Source organism: Polyodon spathula, chromosome 4 (genome assembly GCF_017654505.1).
Source record: "Polyodon spathula isolate WHYD16114869_AA chromosome 4, ASM1765450v1, whole genome shotgun sequence".
In the NCBI taxonomy this organism is placed as follows: domain Eukaryota; kingdom Metazoa; phylum Chordata; class Actinopteri; order Acipenseriformes; family Polyodontidae; genus Polyodon; species Polyodon spathula.
The window spans coordinates 34,394,742-34,416,345 of record NC_054537.1 but is presented as its reverse complement, the minus strand read 5'-3'; the positions used below and the strand labels follow the sequence as shown (position 1 = coordinate 34,416,345).

General features: G+C 36.4%; 1 protein-coding gene across 2 annotated transcripts in view; it reads left to right on the top strand.

Moving 5' to 3' along the window:
* The window catches only part of gnal (guanine nucleotide binding protein (G protein), alpha activating activity polypeptide, olfactory type), a 149,978-nt gene that overhangs the window by 84,794 nt on the left and 43,580 nt on the right, over positions 1–21,604 (top strand). For both annotated transcript variants that reach the window (XM_041247756.1, XM_041247757.1), the window contains exon 5: positions 17,324–17,421. In XM_041247756.1, the coding sequence (XP_041103690.1) occupies positions 17,324–17,421 (98 nt within the window). The remainder of the gene's footprint in view (positions 1–17,323; positions 17,422–21,604) is intronic.

Genomic DNA, 21,604 nt, shown 5'->3' with positions numbered 1-21,604 from the left:
AGCTACAGTAGTCCTTGAGAGTGAGATGAATGAGTGAAAAATGAGTATGAATAAAAACCAAGCGCAGAAAACTGTTTTATGTTATGAATCCGAGAGGGACAAAGGTCATCCCTCTGGTGTGAGGTAAGGGTTTAAATAACTGTTTGAGCGACAGAGTGGGAGTGCCAAATAAGGCTTTATATTATTTCCAGCTGAAGCACCAGTCAGTGCAAGCACATAATATCCAGCTGCATTGCTATGACATGCATTTGACAAAAGAATTAGGCTAGACCAGTGTTTTTTCAAATGTGGCTACAGTAGTGAGTTTCTTTAAGATCTTTTGCATGGTTGCTTGTTTCTCGTATTTTGATTCAGGAGGGTATAGCGTAAGTGTACCTTGCTCGGTACAGTTACCCTACAGATTTTGCAAGTACAAAGCTGTGTCTTCCTGGTATCTAATCACTTTGTCCATGGCAGGCCACTTGTCCTGATTCTTCTGACCATTGAAATGAAACTGAGCTAAAGCACAGGAAGTTATTTTATTCAAGGAATTAGTATCTCGTCACTTTCACTTCTATTCTGATGTGTTGGAAATATCTGCATATACCAAGTTCATGTTTGATACAAAGCAAATAACTGGAGAAAATGATGATCAGTAAAGATTTCAAGTGCAGGGCTTCCATGGTTTAATAATTCACACATTTGGTTAGGTCATTTTGTAAGCCATGTTTTTGGATTCCAGCAGCTCTCACTGGCAAATCCCAGATCATATGTTTAATGCAGCTTTCCTGCAGTACCCTGTTGCATTATCTTATCCATTCAGTCAGTGCAGAACAATGACTAGCATGTAGACATTGGCAGCAGAGTTACTCATGTTAGAGTTACACAAATACTCATGCAGCTCTGGGGTCAGATTAGGTTATTGTTTCCAGTAAAACACTGTATATCTCAATTCAAACCAAAGCAGAAAAACTGGTTACAGTTTTGATGCACAATTGCCAATGCAAATCAGGGGGCATACTGCTATTTTTTATTCCATTATAGATTCTTGAGCTTGTGCAGATGGCTCTATGCACTCTAGCTTGGTGCTTATTAGGTTTATCTTGTTGTTTTCATACTATTTCTGCTGTACTGTACAATTACACACCTCAGGACGACTTTCCATACATTACATTGTATTATAATTGCTGCTGCTGCCTGTGCATGGATATGGGTGATTCCATGACATCCCATGGGAAATTGCATGTTTGGGGATGTCTTTTATAAAATAAATTTATCCTTACATAGATGCTGATTGGAAATAGCAGAATGGTTCATGTTTTGACTGTCTTCTTCCTTTAAATTGATAAAACTAGAGTAAACATTAGACCTCTGTAACCTTCTAGCCGAATGGTGGTACTTTGCTGCCTGTTACAAGGCAAGTACATGGTATGGTATTATTGAGGGCACAATCAAGTCTTAGCAAGTTTAGCTTGAATATCTCAGAAGATTTATCGGTTCAAAGTTGACACCTCATTCTGGAGTTACAGTAGCGGTTTCTCACATCATGACAATACAAGCAGAACAGAAAATGGTGATATTTTGATATTGCAATAAATGGTAATTTGGAACAAGAAGTGATATTTTGTATTATTTAAAGATAGGGACAGTCTTGTGTAAGATGGCAGGGAGGGGGTTAAATCCTTCCCTGCAGAAAACATGTAAGAATGGACATTTGGGTGTTAATGGGTTAATTGTTTTATTGTTTAGTAATCCCCTGCACCTGGTGTTAATTGTAGGTTAGAGCCAGGTGCAGGGTATTTAAAGAATGCAGCCAGTCTGTTCGGGGCTGCTGAGGGGTAGGAACAGAAAGTGTGCTCTGGTTCCGAGCAGTCAAGAGTAAGTACGTTGTTTGTGTTTATTTGACAGGTAAACGGCTTAGCCGTCCTGTAAGGTAGTTAGGTTCCCGTGTGTTTAGTTAGTGCTCAAGAAGGAGCTAGGTGTTTTGTTTATTTTGTGTTTTGTTTCTGTTTGTGTTTATTAAAAGTGCACGCAAGTGCTTTAAACTCCATTTCAGTGTTCAGGTCTGGTTTAAAAGGGGCAACGAACAGAGAGAATTGCGCAATCTTTTTCACACTTGCTAATGTCCCATAACTGCATTCAATAAAACCCTATGATATATACTTATATATAATGCTTTAGTTAATATATTGTGAATTAAATGGTCACCCTTTAGATATGGTGCTAACAAAATAATTTAAGTAAATCTTACCTAATATACATTGCTATAATTTCATTGGTCTCAGATTTTCTATATAGAAAACATACATGTTATGGTAAAGGTAAGTTTGATTATTTTTTAATAATGTAATGTATTTTTAAGCTGATGGAGAAAAACAAATATCGAGTGCGCCTTGTCGATTTATTTCAGTGCTGTACTTCGTCAACTTAAGTATCGTGAAGAAATTAAGTGCCATTAAAAAGATCTCATTGTAAGGAAAAGCAGTGATTTGGTATTCAAATGCGAATTCTTATAAAACAAATACGAAATATTTATCTATTACTTTAAGGGGTCGTTCATAATGTTCGACGAGGGAGTATTTGTAGGGTAGAAATGGTATAGTGATATCATATATTCTAACAGGTTATTTTATATGCGTATTGTGTTTCAGTCCTAAGAATAGGCTCTGCTACCCCTAACACTCTCGCTTGTGAGGTGATAGTTTTTGTTAAAAGTAAAATTAATTTGGATTTAAACAATTCCCATAATACTGCTACAATGGGGTACTAGATTATACTACTGCTGCTAGTGTCCTGCTTATATTAAATACCGGTGTGTCCAAAAATTATTTAAAAAAGCTCTATCGCGATCACATTGTATTGCCTGTATACCACTGCAACTCTACCTGGTTCCTTTTAAATGTGTGCGTTTTCTCTACATGGCAAGACACCCATAACTGTGAATCAACAAGCTTACATGCAAGCAGCATGTCTGGCCAAGAGGTTAGGGAGCTCCTGTTTTTTGGCAGTTCTTCTGTAAGCTTGCATCTAAAAATAAAATGTACACTTTTATAAGCAGCTTTATTGTTGTGTTGCTGCTAAAAACTAAATTGCCATAATTAATCGCCATTCAAGCATACATATTAGTAATGTTGGTACATTAGAAAAAACATATTGAAAAAGGTAAAAGATGGCAGTTTCTGCTCTGCTGTCTATTGGGTGAAGGCAATGTTCTTGTCAGAAGCTGTTTGTGTTTGCACTTTGCAATGTATACAAAAAGTGGTATTAAATAAGTATTTTTAATTTCTACATTATTAATGGTTTTTATTTTATTTCTAAACTGCTTTTCAAAGAATTACAAAGCACTGTACAATTTATATAGTAAAAAAACAATACAAACAAGACCTTGCAATCATAAAAGCAATAAATAAATAAGAAAACACAACATAACAAGCAACAAAGAGAACAATTTAAAAAGCCATAGTAAAAAGGTATGTTTTTAGAAGAGATCTAAAAACATCAACAGAAGGAGCCTGGAAGAGTATTCCAAAGACGTGGTGCATAACAGGAAAATGCCTGATCACCCATTGATCGCTGCCTATTTTTTTGGAACACATAATAGTTTTTGCTCCGTAGATCTCAAGTCACGTATGAGGGGCATGAAAGGTTAATAAATCTCTTAGATAAACTGAGGCCAAATTATTTAAAGCTTTATACACAAGTAAGAGAATTTTAAAATCAATTCTATACCTCACCGGGGTTAGGGGTCTATCTAAATCGCGATATTGCAAAAAAGTCTTGTTTAAATGAACTACTGCACAATGCCAGTGACGCAAACTACGTATCTTCCTTCTGTAGACATTCTTTTTTTTTTATTCCTTTGCCAGCCTGTATGCATTACACTTAGGCAAAAACAAAAAAAAAAGTCCTTAGACAAATAACATTTACAAAAAAATACTCCAAAGCAGTTAACGTTCTAGTTTACTGTTCAAATGACAATAATGTTTTAATCAGCCTGTCCGTGCGTCTATACTGCTTTTCCGTGACCTGTACTGTGCAGTAGGGGGTGGGACAAATTCAGTGCTGCATTGTTTTGATTTAGGTTGCTAAAATCTAGTTTCCAGCATTGGAGGTAAAATACCAGAAATGGATGACAAAGCAATAAATGCTAACTATTATTTCGGTGATTGATCCTGTCAAGATATTTTCCAAAGAAACTACACATGCAGATGGAGGTAATTGTTTTGCACATCTCGTAATGTGGCTTTGGAGAAAGTACGATGGTCACTATTTAGCTTCAAAGTCACACATTAAACAAATGGCTACTACAGTGGCTGCTGAACAGAAATTAAAATAAACAGCTTTCAGAAAAATAGTTGGAAAGTCAGTGCAGACAAAAAATCCTGTCAGTTGTAGCCAAGTTAAATCAGTACTACAGGTACGATATAGCACAGCCACCTCGCTTCAAACAACCTGCTGCTTACTTTTTAAACAGTTAGAATTTTAGACCCGAGTAGGCACGTTTCCTTTGTTTTGACTCGGTACTAGTAAAATAAATGATTGGATGGGACAAATAACATGACAATGAACATGCTGCATATACTGCCTTTATTGAAGTATGCCAGATGCCCTTGGGTAAACGAGCTTTGGGACTGTTTCTAATTGATTTCCACATCTGTATAACTTGGCAAAGCTTTGCCTTACACTTCTAACCAATTCAGGGGATGCAGAGCATGCAGTCTCAATGTATGGGCAAGTCTTCACACCACAGAGACAGAGAATGTCGACAGCAACTGCTGGGTGATGTTGCATGCTTGCCTTTAACAAATTCCAGCACTCTGCTTTAGTAAGGAAGCAAGTACCACTATTTTTAGACCTTTATAGTTCTTTGAAATATTGTGTACTTAGGTTTATTTAATGTTTAAACAGGTCTGTGAAATGTCAGCGAAATCCTAATTTTATTCCATAACCTGCCAGGGAAAAATACATAAATTTACCGCGATTTTAAGCAGACCCCAACTCACCAGTAACCAGTGGAGAGAGAAACCAGGGCTGGAGGGATGTTAGCAGAGATTCAGGTTTTGGTTAAAACCATTATTGGTTTATAAGAATACTGACAATAACATGAAATACAGCATTTCTTTCAAATTCACAAGAAAATAAAACATTCATGCACCGCTCATACTGTAATATATTTTCTACAAATAAGTGGTCATATCATTTCCACATTAATGATTCAGCTGGTTAATTGCGTGCATGGTTTATATAACAGCCTGCTGTGTCAAACTTGAAACTTTTAATATAACTGTTATACAGTATTGCCGTGCTTGCCTTATTCTGCCATCGTGTTTTGTTAAATGAATACATGGTACAGTATTTGCTTCTTTGTGTACTATCTTTAGCTATTATGTAAAATATTCCCTAACATTAATGGCCCACTCTTGTACCATTACTGTAACATCCAGTACAGTGTTCATGAACTCCCAGAGGCAATAGGTATTTTCATATTGTGGTATATCTTTAGACTGCAGGCATCAGTTCAGTTTTCATATCCTGGTGAGTCAGAGTACCCCTGTTGTTACAGTAGGTCTTTTGATTGTGTTTGTTTTGTATAATTCAGTAGCTTGAGTGTCTAGAGAACTTCCACAGCATGTCTTGATAGGTCTGCTTGACAGAAGCCCTTACAGAACCGTTGTAAGGATGTTCTTTGAGGTCAGGATCTGGGAAAATGACAGTTTCACATGTTGTGGATGTAGGTCATGGTGATCTGCTTCTTTATGATTCTCATGACTACTGAATTTTCTTCTGTGGCAGACATGTTACTGGCATACTTGTTAACTCCGGCACATTATATATAATATATATATGTAGAAACATATATATGATGCTTCTACAGGAAATCCTATTGACATCTATAACAAACTCGCTGCTTTAAAATTTTTGAAGTTCAGCAAGAACAATATGACTGCATAAACTTTGGGGCTTGGAATATATTGGGTCATTCCACGCCAACTCAACCAGAAAAGGGGCATTTTGTTGCCCGACTGTCTCAGATTTTGCTAGAAAAATTCACCTGGGGGTTTTCGGGCCCGCTGAGTTCAGAAATGCAAATATTTTTTTAATTTTTAATAAAGGATTTGGAATGCATGTAAGCAGTGCTAAGTTTGCACAGTGGAGGGACCAAAGTGTCACATGCCAGTACAACTCCACAATACAGTAGGTGTCGTTTACTGGACCAGTTTACCACTAGTAACTACCCAAAACGGGGATATCTCTCCCCATGTGTTCTCTTGTCTTTCTGTGGTTATATATTGTGTGGGAGGCATGAATACATTTTTCCAGATTGATGATGCAGTAATAAATAAATTATTGCTTATTATTGTTCAACATGTAAAACAACTAATTGCCCATATGTGAAAAGTCGGTTTTCAAGCTTGTTTGTATGCGAAGAGTGTTGGGTGGATGCTACTGGGCCTGATGTTCATAGCCTGTTTCCCGGTCAGAAGCCTTGTGTACCTGAAGCAGTTTGAAGCTCAGTGCATGGCACTTCAGGTATGTCCTGCATGCTGCAAAAACACTGTAATTGTCTGGCCACCTTGGTTATGCCTCTGAAAAAGTTCGCTCCACACTGACGCGTAAGAACCACAAACAGAAGTCTGTTCCCTGGGAAAAACTGCAGTAGTGTTCTGTTATTTGGTGTTTAGTTTTTTCAGAAGCAAACTTTTTAACTTGAGCAAAAGTTTGGTAAACCTGGCCTTTTGTGGGATTGATTGGTACTACGGACAGAGGGTGTCTTGTTACTATTGCAGTCTGATCGGTATAGGTTAACCTGCAAAATAGTGCCTCCCCAGCTGTAGGGTATCATATCAGGGTTCTGTGTATTTAGCTTACAATTGTAGTGTCGTCATTACACTTACTATATATTACAGACCTTGTTTATTTTAATGTTAAGGTAACAGAAGCTTAGCTTATTGACCAAAAACGTAGGGAGACGTTTTTTCTGTAGCGTGGATTAAAATAAAAAGAATATAAAATGATTTCCGTTGATGTTTTGTTTTAAGACGTGTTAAATACATACTGTCCCTCACGTTTGTTTTGGCTGAACCAAAGATCGGAGCTCCATTACAGGTTTAGAAGCTCTGTAGTTGGGACGGTCTCCCCATGAGGATAATTTAATACGGTGTACCTGTGGGTGTGGGGGGGACAATGTACAAAGGCGCATTCTGACATCAGTCTATCTAACAAGGAGCCTGTTTATGAAGCACTTGCAGTGGCTTTGTCAGGCCGATGTTAGATCATCTGAGCTGACATTTTGAAGAGATCTGGTGGACCTGGGGAGCAGGGTGTTTACCCTAGTGCCAGCCAACATACTGTTTTTGGAGCAAGCATGTTTATGCACGTATCCAAGCGTTTTGCTAATTACAGAGATAATTGTTTGATTAACAAATGCACACACACACACACAAAATACCCATTTGGGGGTATATGCTCCCTTAGGCTCTCCATCTAATGAACCTGGTGTCAGTGCAGATGCACAAAGCATGGCTAGTTTGGGCACAAAGTGGTGTCATTAAGCAAACTTTTGGGTGCTAAAGTGACCATTTTTAAATAGTTTTAATGACTCTTCTGCCATTGCCTGGGTGCTAATGAAGCCTTTGATGAAAGAGCTGCTTGCAAATTAAATGGATCTAATGGTCATTAGTTTATTTTTATATCTCAAGCCTGTCTGACTTCTCCCTGATGACGTCCCTGAGTTTTTGTACTATGAAGCACTGAGATACTCCAAACAACTTTGGCTCCCTTTAGTAAGAGCTTGGAAGAGAATGACAGGTGCCATTGCCAAGAAGGGCAGCAGGGATAGAGATTGGAGGGGCAGAAAAATAACAATAACAAACTGTAGTTTTGAAATAATTTATAGAAAATTCTGGGCAAGTACTCGGGTCTACAGTGCAGTGAATCATTTTTAGTTGGCAGAATGCTTTTTATATAAGAACTGTGATGCAGCATGTTGTTTCCGGTTTGACCTACTTTTTAGTCACTCTGCTTTTGAAGCCCATAAACACAAAAGGACGAATGAAATTACTGATATATACTGTAAAAACATGACTGGACTTGATGCATAACTAGATAGCAGTATTATCTTATTGCAGTTCCTATCGTTACAATCCTGTGATTGTAATTCAAGTATGGGCAGATGTGTGCTTTACTGTATGACTATATAGACTACTATATGTCACTTCTTCTCACAATTAGTTAGTACTTCAGTGAATGAGGAGCCCTTTGCTGATTTATGGAAACTTCACTTTCATTACTTTGAAAACTGGCAACAACACCCTTTATTTTTATCGTTGATGTTTTAAACAGACATTACAGTAAACTGGGCTGCACAGTGCTTTCAGAACAATGAGTTACAATTTGAGATCTGCACATCTGAAATAATTAGAAACAAAAAAGAAATTCCAGTTATCCAGAAAAGCCTGTCTCGCTGCCGTTTAGCAAAGGTGCAGTCAGATAAGTGTGATAGGGAAGAAAAATTGTGACAGTTGACAGTGGAGAAGAGTTGGTTTCTGTGGTGACTGTTGAACTGGGTGGACGATAAACCTCAAATATATCATACAACATATTATTTTAGTTCAAGACGATATGATATACAGTGCCTTGCAAAAGTATTCAGACCCCTGACCGATTCTCTCATATTACTGAAAACACTTAAACTAAAAATCAATTATTGTAAGGTGACATTGGTTTTATGTTGGGGGAAATATTTTTAAGAAAAATAAAAAACTGAAATATCTTGCTTGCATAAGTATTCAACCCCTGTGCTGTGGAAGCTCCCAGTTTGCACCGATGAAAGAAATTGCCCTAACGAGGACACAATTACCTTACCTTTGGCCTCCACCTGTGAACCATTAAAGTTGCTGTTACATTTTCTGGATAAAAACCCCACTGTTGAAGGATCACTGGTAAGGCTATGAATCTGAAGGAAAATGAAGACCAGAGAGCATTCTACAGAAGTTAGAGATAAAGTAATACAAATGCATAGATTAGGGAAAGGGTACAACATAATATCCAAGTGTTTGGATATCCCAGTGAGCACAGTTGGATCAATAATCAGGAAGTGGAAGCTGCATCACACCAATCAGGCACTGCCAAGAAAAGGCCGTCCCTCAAAACTCAGCGCTCAAACAAGAAGGAGACTTGTGAGAGAAGCCACAGAGAGGCCAACAATCACTTTGAAGGAGCTACAGAATTCAGTGGCTGGGAGTGGAGTAATGGTGCACCAGTCAACCACATCAAGAGCTCTGCATAACACTGGCCTGTATGGGAGGGTGGCAAGAAAGAAGCCGTTACTCAAAAAGTACCATCTGAAAGCACGTCTGGAGTTTGCCAGAAAGCATGAGAGTGACCCAGCTGCGATGTGGGAAAAGGTTTTGTGGTCAGATGAGACCAAGATAGAGCTTTTTGGCCAAGACTCAAAGCGCTATGTGTGGCTCAAACCTAACACTGCCCATGCCTCAAGACACACCATCCCTACAGTGAAGTATGGTGGTGGCAGCATCATGCTGTGGGGATGCTTCTCATCAGCAGGTACTGGGCATCTTGTTACAATTGAATGAAGAATGGATGGAGCAAAATACAGGAAAATACTGCAAGAGAATCTGCTTCAGTCCACTACAAAACTGAACCTTGGGAGGGGATTCACCTTTCAGCAGGACAATGATCCCAAGCACAAGGCCAAAGCAACACTGGAGTGGCTCAAGAACAAAAAGGTGAATGTCCTACAGTGGCCAAGTCCTGATCTCAATCCCATTGAGAATCTGTGGCACTATTTGAAAATTGAGTCATCCAACCAACCTGAACAACCTGGACAAATTCTGCCAAATCACTTCGACACTGTGTGCAAAGCTGGTATACACTTACCCCAAAAGACTTAAAGCTGTTATTGCAGCGAAAGGTGGCTCTACCAAATATTAATGTGTGGGGGTTCAATACTTATGCAAACAAGATATTTCGGTTTTTTATTTTTCTTAAAAATATTTCCCAACATAAAACCAATGTCACTTTACAATAATTGATTTTGAGTTTCACTGTTTGAAAATTGAAAAAAATATCGAACAGAAAGAAATTTCAATGTACCATTTGTAATTCAGTAATATGAGAGAATTGGTCAGGGGTCTGAATACTTTTGCAAGGCACTGTATATTCTAAAATATGAACAATATTATCTGCTTTTATATAGTAATATAGGCCCAAAACACTTCTAATATTGTACGTTTAAATCATTTTCAAAACATAACAGGATTTCCTTTAAGGTTTTTCACATATTAAGGCCACAGCTGAGAAAAAAGAAAAAAATACAAATATTTTATCATAGTAAGTTACTTACTCTTTCGTGTGTGTGTTTGTTTTATGTATAATATATATATATATATATATATATATACACACACACATACACACACACACACACACACACACATATATGTGTGTGTAAGTCATTTTTAATGTAGCTAGTGTAACGCGCCGCACCCTTGGGCAAGTTTACAGCGAAACAAAAACAAGGCACTTGGTCTATAGACTGCTTTACTACAATGTAATAGTAACGCTAGTTAAACATACTGTAACACAAAAATGGGTGCATTCATATTGTTAATAAAATAAGGTAAATGGCTTACACTGGCCGAAACACTGGAGACTATACATTGGGTACTTCGAACATAATTTAAATTAACCTTTTTAAAAGTTTACCGTGATGCCTGATTGATTAAATGGTTTACTTGACATTCAATAAAATAGGTGTTCTGTGATAAAAAATTGAAATATATATTGTAATACAAATATGAATCTGTACTGCGTACCTATTGACCTCCCTGTGAAGTTCAAATGGATCAGTCCAAAGCTTAACACTTTCAATTTGTGCTATGCACAAGATAAGGTTGACCAAAAAAACACTGTCGTTTTTTTGCGACGGTATTTTTATCGTTATTAAAAAATACCGTTATTTCGCCCAACCCTGCTGAACAGCAACATAAAGCAGGGTTGTGGAGGCACTGTTTCTTTGGCTCTGCTTTATTAGACTATAACCAGGACAGGTTCAAATAAAAACTGGTTATTTGATTAACTTGTGTACCAAGAGCCACTATTCTGCCAGGAGGGGCTGTTAAAGTATTTGAATTTGAATCTTTTTGTTTTAATGTTCTCTTGAGAAAGGGTGGTGAATCAGTTTCTTTTAGTTGGTGTAGAGCAGTGGTTCCCAGACTCCAGGTGGTCCGCAAACAACTCTCAAAATTCGGTTACGCAGTTCTTCCAAAAACCCATTTCAACACAATCAAACGTTGTGCTACTACTAAACAACAGAATAAACAGCTTTAACCATGTGATATATAATTATAAGATATGTATGTAGTCTGCATTTCTCCCCTTTATCACAATGTCAGAAATACATAGCTGAAAGGACCTAATGTCACAGTTAACTTGCAATTGAAAATGCACAAAAGCAACTAAAGATTACAGATTAAAAAAAAATACATTGCAGTATCTAAAACTGTTTAATGATGAACTGTTTTACATTACTGTAGCTTGTCTTATTCGCTTTGTTTTTTGTCAGCACTGTATAACTGCACAATCAAGACAGACTGAGAGAGAGAGAGACTTTGGCATGCAAGAAAAAAAAGAAAACTGATAATCAAATAAATTGTCACATTGAAGAGATGGGCCTTGTATCAGTGGTGGTGTTGGAAATTGCATGTGACTGTATATTACAGCTCCCTTTAATGCGATACCAAGTATCGCCTTCAAAGCCGCCATTAACTGAAACAACTTTTTAATGTGAAACAAATACTAAACGTACACATTATGAAGGCACATTTGTCTTTGTCCAGCATTATTAAAAAAAATATGCATCTAGCATTCATGTAAATGCACACCTTTCTAATATGTGTTCATTCTTCACTGTTCAGGGAAACAAAATGTAATCTGACTGTCCCAGCCTTTTCACTCCACAAAAAAGTAGCACACTGCATTGAATATTTCTTAATTGGTTGGAATTAAATAAAAAAATAAATTAATTAAAAAAAAAGTTTTTGGTACTTTTCATTTTCAGCAATATAAAATATGTGCTACAGTGTTGCCAGGGACATAGGAATACAGTATATCATTATTTCAATATGTTTTTGGAGGCTAGCTGCATATAGTAACAGAACTTAATGTGAAACATAAAAATGCTGTATTTGTAGCTTGACTTGTGAACCTGTAGTGTGAATGATCGATTTCAGCTCCACGTTATATGGGTTTGTTCAGCCAGGTTTAATATCTCAAGACTATGCCAAAAGGAAATTCAGTGAACACCACTTCTGGAAGTAATGTGTACAGTCTGTTCTTGACGCTGTCATATTTAACCAAAATGCTACAAATCCTATCGACTGTGTCACCAATCCTGTTTAATGTACATATCACAGCACACCAGTAACACCCAGTGGCAAGTAATATCCTGTACATTCACCACTCATTTAATTTATTTCTCAGATTGCTTCCCTCGTCCTCAATTTCCGGTGTTTTTTTTTATATGTACATTAAAACAAGCTTGTGACTCAGTGAATGCAGGAAGTTGCGTTAGAAAGTGATACATTCATTTGCTACACGAGGTAACAGTTGCATATACTGTCAGCAGCTACAAAAATTGCAGATGCGTAGTTCATATATATATACACACATATACACACACACACACACACAGTGCCTATAGAAAGTCTACACCCCCTTTCTAAATTTTCACCGTTTGTTGCATTATAGCCTGGAATTAAAATGCATTTTAAAAGTAGTTTTTTTTTTTTTTTTTTTTTTCATTTATCTACACATCCTACCCCTCAACTTCCAAGTGAAAAAAATATTCTAGAAATTTTAAAAAAATGTAATTAAAAATAAAAACTGAAATAGCTTGGTTGGATAAGTGTCCACCCCACCCCCCTTGTAATAGCAATCCTAAATTAGCTCAGGTGTAACCAATTACCTTCAAAATCACACACCAAGTTAAGTGGCCAAGTTAGTGAGTCACATGATTTCAGGATAAATTCAGCAGTTCTTGTAGGTTCCCTCTGCTGGGTAGTGCATTTCAAAGCAAAGACTCAACCATGAGCACCAAGGCGCTTTCAAAAGAACTCTGGGACAAAGTTGTTTTTGTATATATTAATGCTTAGACGAACACAGGATTTTCATGTTTAGATATTTGCTCATAATTTAAATATTCGTTTGGATATTTGTTCATTTCTCAAAAAGTAATAAAAGCCATTATATTGCTATGGGCCCTGTGTGTTTGCCTTTATTTACAGCAAGATCTTACAATGTGCAACATGTTAAAATAGAAAAATGTTCCAGGAGTAAAGAATAAGTAGTGTAGGAGTTACTTTACTCCAATAAATTAACTACAAAACATAGGATGTCCTTTGGGAGTCGAGGTTAACTACTGTACACTTTTTAAGGACACTGTAAAAATTGACACCTTAAAATGAAATGCATTTTCAATAATGTACTGTAGTCTATAACTGGCCAAAAGTATGAATTAACAGAATTGTTATCCACAGCATATACAATATGGATATGTTCAGTAGAACATGGTTTGCAATTAAGTTTGTATATTCCTCTGTTCTTACTAGTCAGATTACCTTGTTATAGAGCAAAAAAACACTCGGGAGATTCTGTAGCCATGTGGCAAAAAGTTTTGTGGTCTGACGAAACGAAAATGGAACTTTTTGGCCTAAATGCGAAGCGTTATGTTTGGCGCAAACCCAACACAGCGCATCACCCAAAGAACACCATCCCTACTGTGAAGCATGGTGGTGGCAGCATCATGTTATTGGGCTGTTCCTCATCAGCAGGGACTGGGGCACTTGTCAAAATAGAAGGGAAAATGAATGGAGCAAAGTATAGAGAAGTCCTTGAGGAAAATCTAGTGCCCTCTGCAAGAAAGCTGAAACTGGGATGGAAGTTCACCTTTTACCATGACAAACACCCAAAGCGCACAGACAAAGCTACACTGGAGTGGCTAAGGAACAAAAAGGTAAATGTCCTTGAGTGGCCCAGTCAGAGCCCTGACCTAATCCCAATCGAAAATTTGTGGCATGACTTGAAGATTGCTCTCTATCAACGCTCTCCAAGGAACTTGACAGAGCTTGAACAGTTTTGTAAAGAAGACTGGTCAAATATTGCCAAATCTAGGTGTGCGAAGTTGGTAGAGACCTATCCCAACAGACTCACAGCTGTAATTGCTGCCAAAGGTGCATCCACCAAGTATTAACTCAAGGGGGTGGAGACTTATCCAATTATGATCTTTCAGTTTTGTATTTTTAATAATATATATATATATATATATATATATATATATATATATATATATATATATATATATATATATATATATTCTCAATAAAAACTTTTTTCCTCTTAACAGTGTGGAGTATGGTGTGTAGATAAGTGGAAAAAAATCCTCATTTAAATGCATGAAACTCTGAGGCACTGACACAACAAAATATGAAAAAGTTCAAGGGGGTGTAGACTTTCTATGCATGTGTGTGTGTGTGTGTGTGTGTGTGTATGTGTATATATATATATATATGTATATATATATATATATATATATATATATATATATATATATTAGTACCAGTCAAAAGTTTGAGTACACTTGCTGGAAACTAGGCTTTTTTCATTACTGACAATGTTTTACGTCAAATACTTTTCTGTAAATACTTGAAAATGAAAACATATGTTACAATATACAAAACAAAACATAAGGAGTATCAAAGCAATGTTCAAGAAAATTGAAAATTGCCTCTAAATCTTGGATTCCTCAAAATAGCCACCCTTTGCCTTTGCCTTAATAACAGCCTCACAAACACGAGGCATTCGGTTAACAAGTTTCAGCAGGAAATCACCCGACATGTCTTCCCAGCTCTTCTGCAGCAATTCCCAGAGATGTAGGGCACTTGTGGGTAGCTTTGCTTTGACTCTTCTGTCCATTTCGTCCCATACAAGTTCTATGAGATTGAGGTCTGTAGACTGGACAGCCAAGGTCATTAGATTAAGTTGTCCTTCACTTTCCTTCTTTGCCAGATAGTTCTTGCACAACTTTGAGTTGTGTGTCATTATGTTGCTGAAGAATTAAGGACTGCCCAACTAGCCGTAATCCTGATGGAATGGCATGTCTATGTATGCTATGATAGCCATGCTGGTTGAGCTTGCCATGGACTTGGTAAAGATCACCAACTCTGTCTCCAGCAAAGCAACCCCAGACCATGACACTGCCTCCTCCATGCTTGACAGTGGGAACCACACATGCAGAACTCATGCGCTCACCCTCTCTGCGTCTTACAAGCACTCTGCGGTTGGACCCAAATATTTCAAATTTTCACTCATCGGTCTATAAGACCGACTTCCACTCCTCAAACGTCCAGTTTCTGTGTTTTTTGGCCGAGGCAAGTCTCTTCCTCTTATTCTGCACTCTTAACAATGGTTTCTTTGCATCAATTCTTCCAGTTAGACCAGCTTCACGCAATCTCCTTTGAACAGTTGATGTTGAAACATCTGTACTTCTAAGAGTATTTAGCTGAGCTTGTATTTCAGGGGCAGTTAATCACCGGTTTCGCAGACTTGTGACTCGAATTAACTTATACTCTGATTCTGAGGTCACCCTTGACCTGCCTAACCTTGTTCGGTCCTCATGAGTGCCAGTTTCTTCAACTCGTTTGATTGGTCTTGGCCCCAGCAGTTACAGACACTTGCAAAGTACTGTATACTGTTACTGGTACTGTATATATAACGTTAATGATGAGACGAAGACAAGATTTTCATGTTCGGATATTTGCTCATAATTGAAATATTCGTTAGACTTTCTATAGGCACTGTACATGTTTTAAGAACCCCATCTCAAGCAGACCCATTAGTATTGACAGTACGTAGCAGCAATGTATTTTTTTATTTATTATTGATATAAAGAAATATTTTGGTATATTTATACTAAAATTACTACTGTAAGTAGTCAGGGAGGTCATTGCCACACAGGTGAACGTACTGGGATTGTGGTAAACCCTTGATTTGTAGACCTCCAGGTTCAAGTTGTGCAACACTGATCCTCTGTTTTCAGAGTTCTCATGATGGTAGAACTTATTATCCAGTATGGATAAATGTAACTACAATTAGGTATAAACTTAGTTCCTGTTGATTTTTAAAGAGATGTAGGTCATTCCCTCCAGGAGTTAGCATGCAGATTCTAAGATAATGATGTATGTGGGACTGCAGATAACAACACAAAATGTGTTACTAGTTTCATTATGAATTCTGTAGTTTTCTATTGCTTTTTTTTTTTTTTTTTGGTTTGTTTTATAAGGAAGTAGACATACCCAACCAGACAAAGTCAAAATCTTGCATGATGATTCAGAATGGTCATAGAGAATTGCGTAAGTGCATCTTTAAAACCAGGCCAGCAGTGTTTTGTTTTATTATTGTTTTCATTAAATGGTGAGTTCACCTGGGTTAACCGTTGTATCCTTGAGCAAATCCTGTGTCTCATCAAAGCACTGGCAAAACAACATATTTTAAGCAGTACCTGGTTTGCTTCAAGTAGCAGTAGTGTTTCATATTATTATGTCTTTCCCAAGGCCATTCAGTACAGTTTGCTAGGTTCTCTGACAACTGTGCAGTGCGTATTTTATAACCAGGAACCTACTGTGAAATCTCATCCCAGCTCTCAGGCATATTTTGGTGTCATCGTCACTCGGAAACAAAACAAAAAATGCTGCAATAATATAACTATCCATTGACTTAACTGTTACATGCTTGTGCAGATAATTCTGAGTAAGAGAAAATATCGTGCCACTGCTTTTTTTTTTTTTTTTTTTTCTAAGTTTGGAGAGTCCATTAGCCACTGGTTACCAAAAACACCTGTCCCAGCACTGATTACTGATGTATTTATTCAAATGAACACCACTTCACATTATGTATTTGTTCATAATGTGAAGAGAAAACATGCATAAATGATGTTATAAATAATGTACTTTCATGGGATAGCCTACTGTGTGTGTTTTACTCCTGGTTATTTTAAATAGTTTTATTATTATTTCAGTTTTTATTACGATATTACTATTTTTTTCAGAAAAGTCAAAGGTGAAGAATATCTGTTTTATTGTTTGTCCAAGCACTAGTCATAGTAATGTAATACTCAAGCTAAATAATTTTAAAATTGAAAAACCAGAGCTGTTGCTCCTTAGCTTCATCTCTTTCCCCAGGTGGCAAAATAAAAGTCAGAAGCGCTTGGTTTTCATTTAATGGGCATGCATCAAGATGCAAATAATGTTTTATTTTCCCTAAACAGGAATTCTTTGAGCATGCGAAGAAGCTGTGGGATGATGAAGGAGTAAAGGCATGTTTTGAGAGGTCGAATGAATACCAGCTCATCGACTGTGCACAGTAGTAAGTACCTGCATTTTTAATGGTGTTTGTGTGTGTGTTTGTGTGTGTAAAGCTGTTTTGAAGTGAAAAATGTTTAAATAATTTGTGCTAATACATTGGAATGCTACCCTATCTCCCGCCACCCCCACCCCTAAAAAAAAGTCTTGACAGTAATGATTAAATATTTAGCGCAGTCCGCAATCTTCATTCTTCAGTACATTTCAGCTGCTCCCACGCTTCACGTGCTCACTGCAATGAGGAGTTTGATCATAAGAATGGTGCCGTTTAAACATGTGCTCACTTAACACTCTGCATTTATAAATAGTAGTATGTTTATTCCCTGAGCCTACAGAATGCTGTAGTGTGTCCTAAATGGCAAATGCTCATTGCCAGCTACAACTGTACTTTTCATAAATAAAATGAGTGTCGCCTTTTTACCTGGAACATTCTACTATGTCTGTAATTATCCCAGTTATTAAATATACAGCTTTCTTATATTTTTTGTAGTTTTTCATATACCTATAAACAGTAAATTAAAGCTGCAGTATAAAAATAAATATGTAAATATATTTGTATGTCTACAACAATTCAGCAGTAATAAGTTCAAGCCACTTTTGTAGTCTCTAGAGCCAAGGTATAGGGACTATTTTTTGCTCTGGTGGAAAGATGCATTTAAAAAACAATACGAGTATAAAATCAAGTTTTTTTTTTGTTTTCTTTTTAAAACAAAATTACATAGTCGTTTTAAACTGTAATTTGACAACGGCAGAGTGTACATCTTGGGTGGTTGAAGACTCTTACATAACAAATATTTTGTAATATTGGCATAGATTGATAAATAGCAAGTAAGATGTTGTAAGGAGTCTCAGGGTCTGTTGGTTGAAGTGCTGTGTTGGGCAGCAAGCATTTGTTCTTGGAATGTACACTGCAGAGTTAATTATCTTCAATAACGTAGCTAGAAAATATAGATGCTGAAGAAAATGTGTTGATCGATCCAAACGTTTTCATTAAATACTATCTAAATCTCTGGTCTTTGGTTATAGTAAATGTTTCTTAAAATGGCCAAAATGCAGGAGTTAACAAGCATACCTGCTAGGGGTGAGCTCAATCACTTGAATACTCAAAACTAAAATTGCTCGAGCACTTAATTTATTACCAAAGTCCTCGAAAAATTTCACTTATAGTTAAATACGTTAAATAAGTTAAATACATTTCAAAGCTATACATGCATACCACCTTCACGTGAGGGCAGTTATAATAAGGAAAGGGTTTGCCAATTGACTCCAAGTAGTTTTTCTAATTGGTGCGACAGAAAGATTGACACTGGGGCAGATTATTTTAATATCACTGCTGTTCAGTAAAAACAATTTTAATGAGAGTGGTAATTCACTGTAATATAGTTTTGCGAGTGGTACTATAGGAGTACCCGCATAAAATGTTTTTATCAGCTGTGGGCGGCACTGATTGTATTTACATCGACTAGATGTGGTCATCAGTCAGGAAACCCAGATGGAGCATGCAGCCCGGTTTGAAAAATACATACAAAAATACATAAAAATCGGTGTTATTCCCAGGTATAATATTACTTGTATTTAAAAAAGGACTTGTGTTTGGGAGGTTTATGTACACTACTATGTAGAGGAGATTATTGTCTGGCGTTGGATTCGAGTACATGGTCTATTATTTGGGAAACTATTAACAAACTGTTCTGCATGAGACTCTTTTTAATTAGTGGTTTGTTATATCCTAACTTATTTTTCTAACACCTAGATAGATAGATAGGTAGATTAAAAAAATAAAAATCAGCATACTGTAAAAGAGTTGGCCTACCATTGCAATAGTGGTGTAAATATAACATATAATAAGCCTTGACAGTTTCCTATACCCAATGTGTAGTACAACACTTATCTAATGAAAAAACAAAGCAACCATAATTTTTTTGTTTAAAATGAAGTGGATTATGGATAAACTTTTTATATTGACATGTTGCCTAGAAAAATGCCTCTGTTACATGGCCTGATAATCCCTGTGTAGCTACATTTAATGAACAAAAAAGGGGGGCGCTTCATGTTCCCATAACTCTTATTTTAGTTATCTTACAGTTTTCACCATTATGTTTTACAAAGGTTTTTGTTAATACTGTGTACGATTTGAAGTCCACTGAGTTTTTTTTTTTTTTTTTTGCATAAATGTTTACAGTCTTGGATAATACCAGAAGTGATTGGTATAGTTTCACCAGTTTTTATAAAAAAAAAAAAAATAAATAAATTTGCAGGTGAATGTCATCAGAACACACCATCTTGTATTGGAACAAAATAGTTGTTAGTTTTTAGACCTTCACTCACATTGAGAGAGCAGCTTGCTTTACCATGGAATGGTTATTTGTATGGATCTACTGTGTGACCAATTTAAGTAAAGGTTTTAAAATTAAAGTAAAGCAAAAGGTGGGTTTTTTTTTGTTTTTTTTCCCGTCAACAAAGTCTGTTTGATCAAATGGTAGTGTGTAGCAATCCTTACAGTTAAGTCTCAAAATAGCAATCGATTAATTGAGCACATAAAATATAATCGTTCGAGTAAATATCGATGATTGTATTGCCCACATATAGTTTAATTCAATTCCTTTCCTTTCCCCCCGGATGTTATTATTTTAATATTATTGCAGTTAAGTAAAAGCTTGTGCACAACAATTGAATGCGAGGGGTAATTATGCCTTCATAGCATCAGGAGGAAAAAAAACACAACATTCGCCTAAAGCAAGTTTAACATACTAAAATACTTATTTGCTTGCTGTTTGCCAGGAGTACAAGCCTGTCGTGCTGCTCTGAATACAAGGTGGTGCTTTTTTTTTTTTGTTTTGTTTTGTTTTTTTTTTTTTTTTTTTTTTTTTTTTTTTACAGAGGGGCGTACTTCCAATGCATTTTCAAAACTGATTCGCTGGTAGGATGGAACCAGCAAATCTGATGCTAGTTAACACGAGCAGGAAAAGAAGGGCACGCCCACTGCTTGTCTGGGAGAAATACTGTAAATAGCAAGGCAGGGCGTTCGGTGCAGTTTCGTTGATAAACTTAAATAATGTTATTAACTATGCACGTTACAAAAAATGTAATTATTGAATCGATTATCCAATATTTTTATCAATGTATATAATGAGAAATGGAATTGATAGGAAAATCGATTTTTGATTTAATCGTAGCAGCCCTAGTCAATACGTGCAGAAGAAGGCTACACATTATATTTATTGTTCTTAAACCCCACACACATTTTTTTTAATGAATCTTTCTTTTTTTTGTTACATATTCATTTATTAAACATTTTAATGAAACTGTATTGTTTTGTGAGGATCATGATTTTATAGTTAAGTTTATTGTCATTTATATTAGTACATTGTTCACATAGTGTTTGAAAAATACAAAAGTAAAATAGTAATCAACTGTTTCAGGCAGACCTGGGGTTAATTATAATTAAATTGAAATTGAAATTACAGTGCTGTTTTGTTCAATTACAGTAGCAAGTATGCTGCAGTTATTGCAAATATAATTACAATTACACTAAAAAGTAACATAGATAGTTACACACATTAACATGTTTACTCTCTTTGTTCTACCAAGCAGTAGTCACAGGTACAAATACAGAAACATCCTATATAACATTTTTTCAAACAAATGGGGTCATAAAAAGTGGTTGAAAATACAAGACTGTTCACTCAATGTAAAACACAACATGGAACTGTGAATGATTAAGTTTGGAAAGCTGTGTTATTGAACTGTAACTGATCAATTATGGTAATTGCAATTACAAATACAATTACATAGATGTGCAGAGGTTCAATTACAATTACATTGTAATTGCAATTTCAAATTACACAATTACTCTTGTAATTGACTCCAGGTCTGATTTCAGGAATGGAAATAAAACTCCTATTGCATAGCTGTTTCACCCATTCCAGATTTTACTACAGATTAACCATAGTATATAGGTAAGAAGCTCAGGTGTGTCTTATCAAACGCGTAGTAAAACCAGAAATGGATTAAACTGCTATGCAATGGGAGTCTTATTTCCATCTGTTAGTGGCATCAGTTTTCTGGAAGGTGATTAGCACGTAGTTGCACATTATTTGTGTAAAATGCTGCCGTATTTTACAGAACACTGTCCAACAGGTGTCGGATTTTGTTTCATGAAAGTGCACACTGCTTCAAGAAAGGGA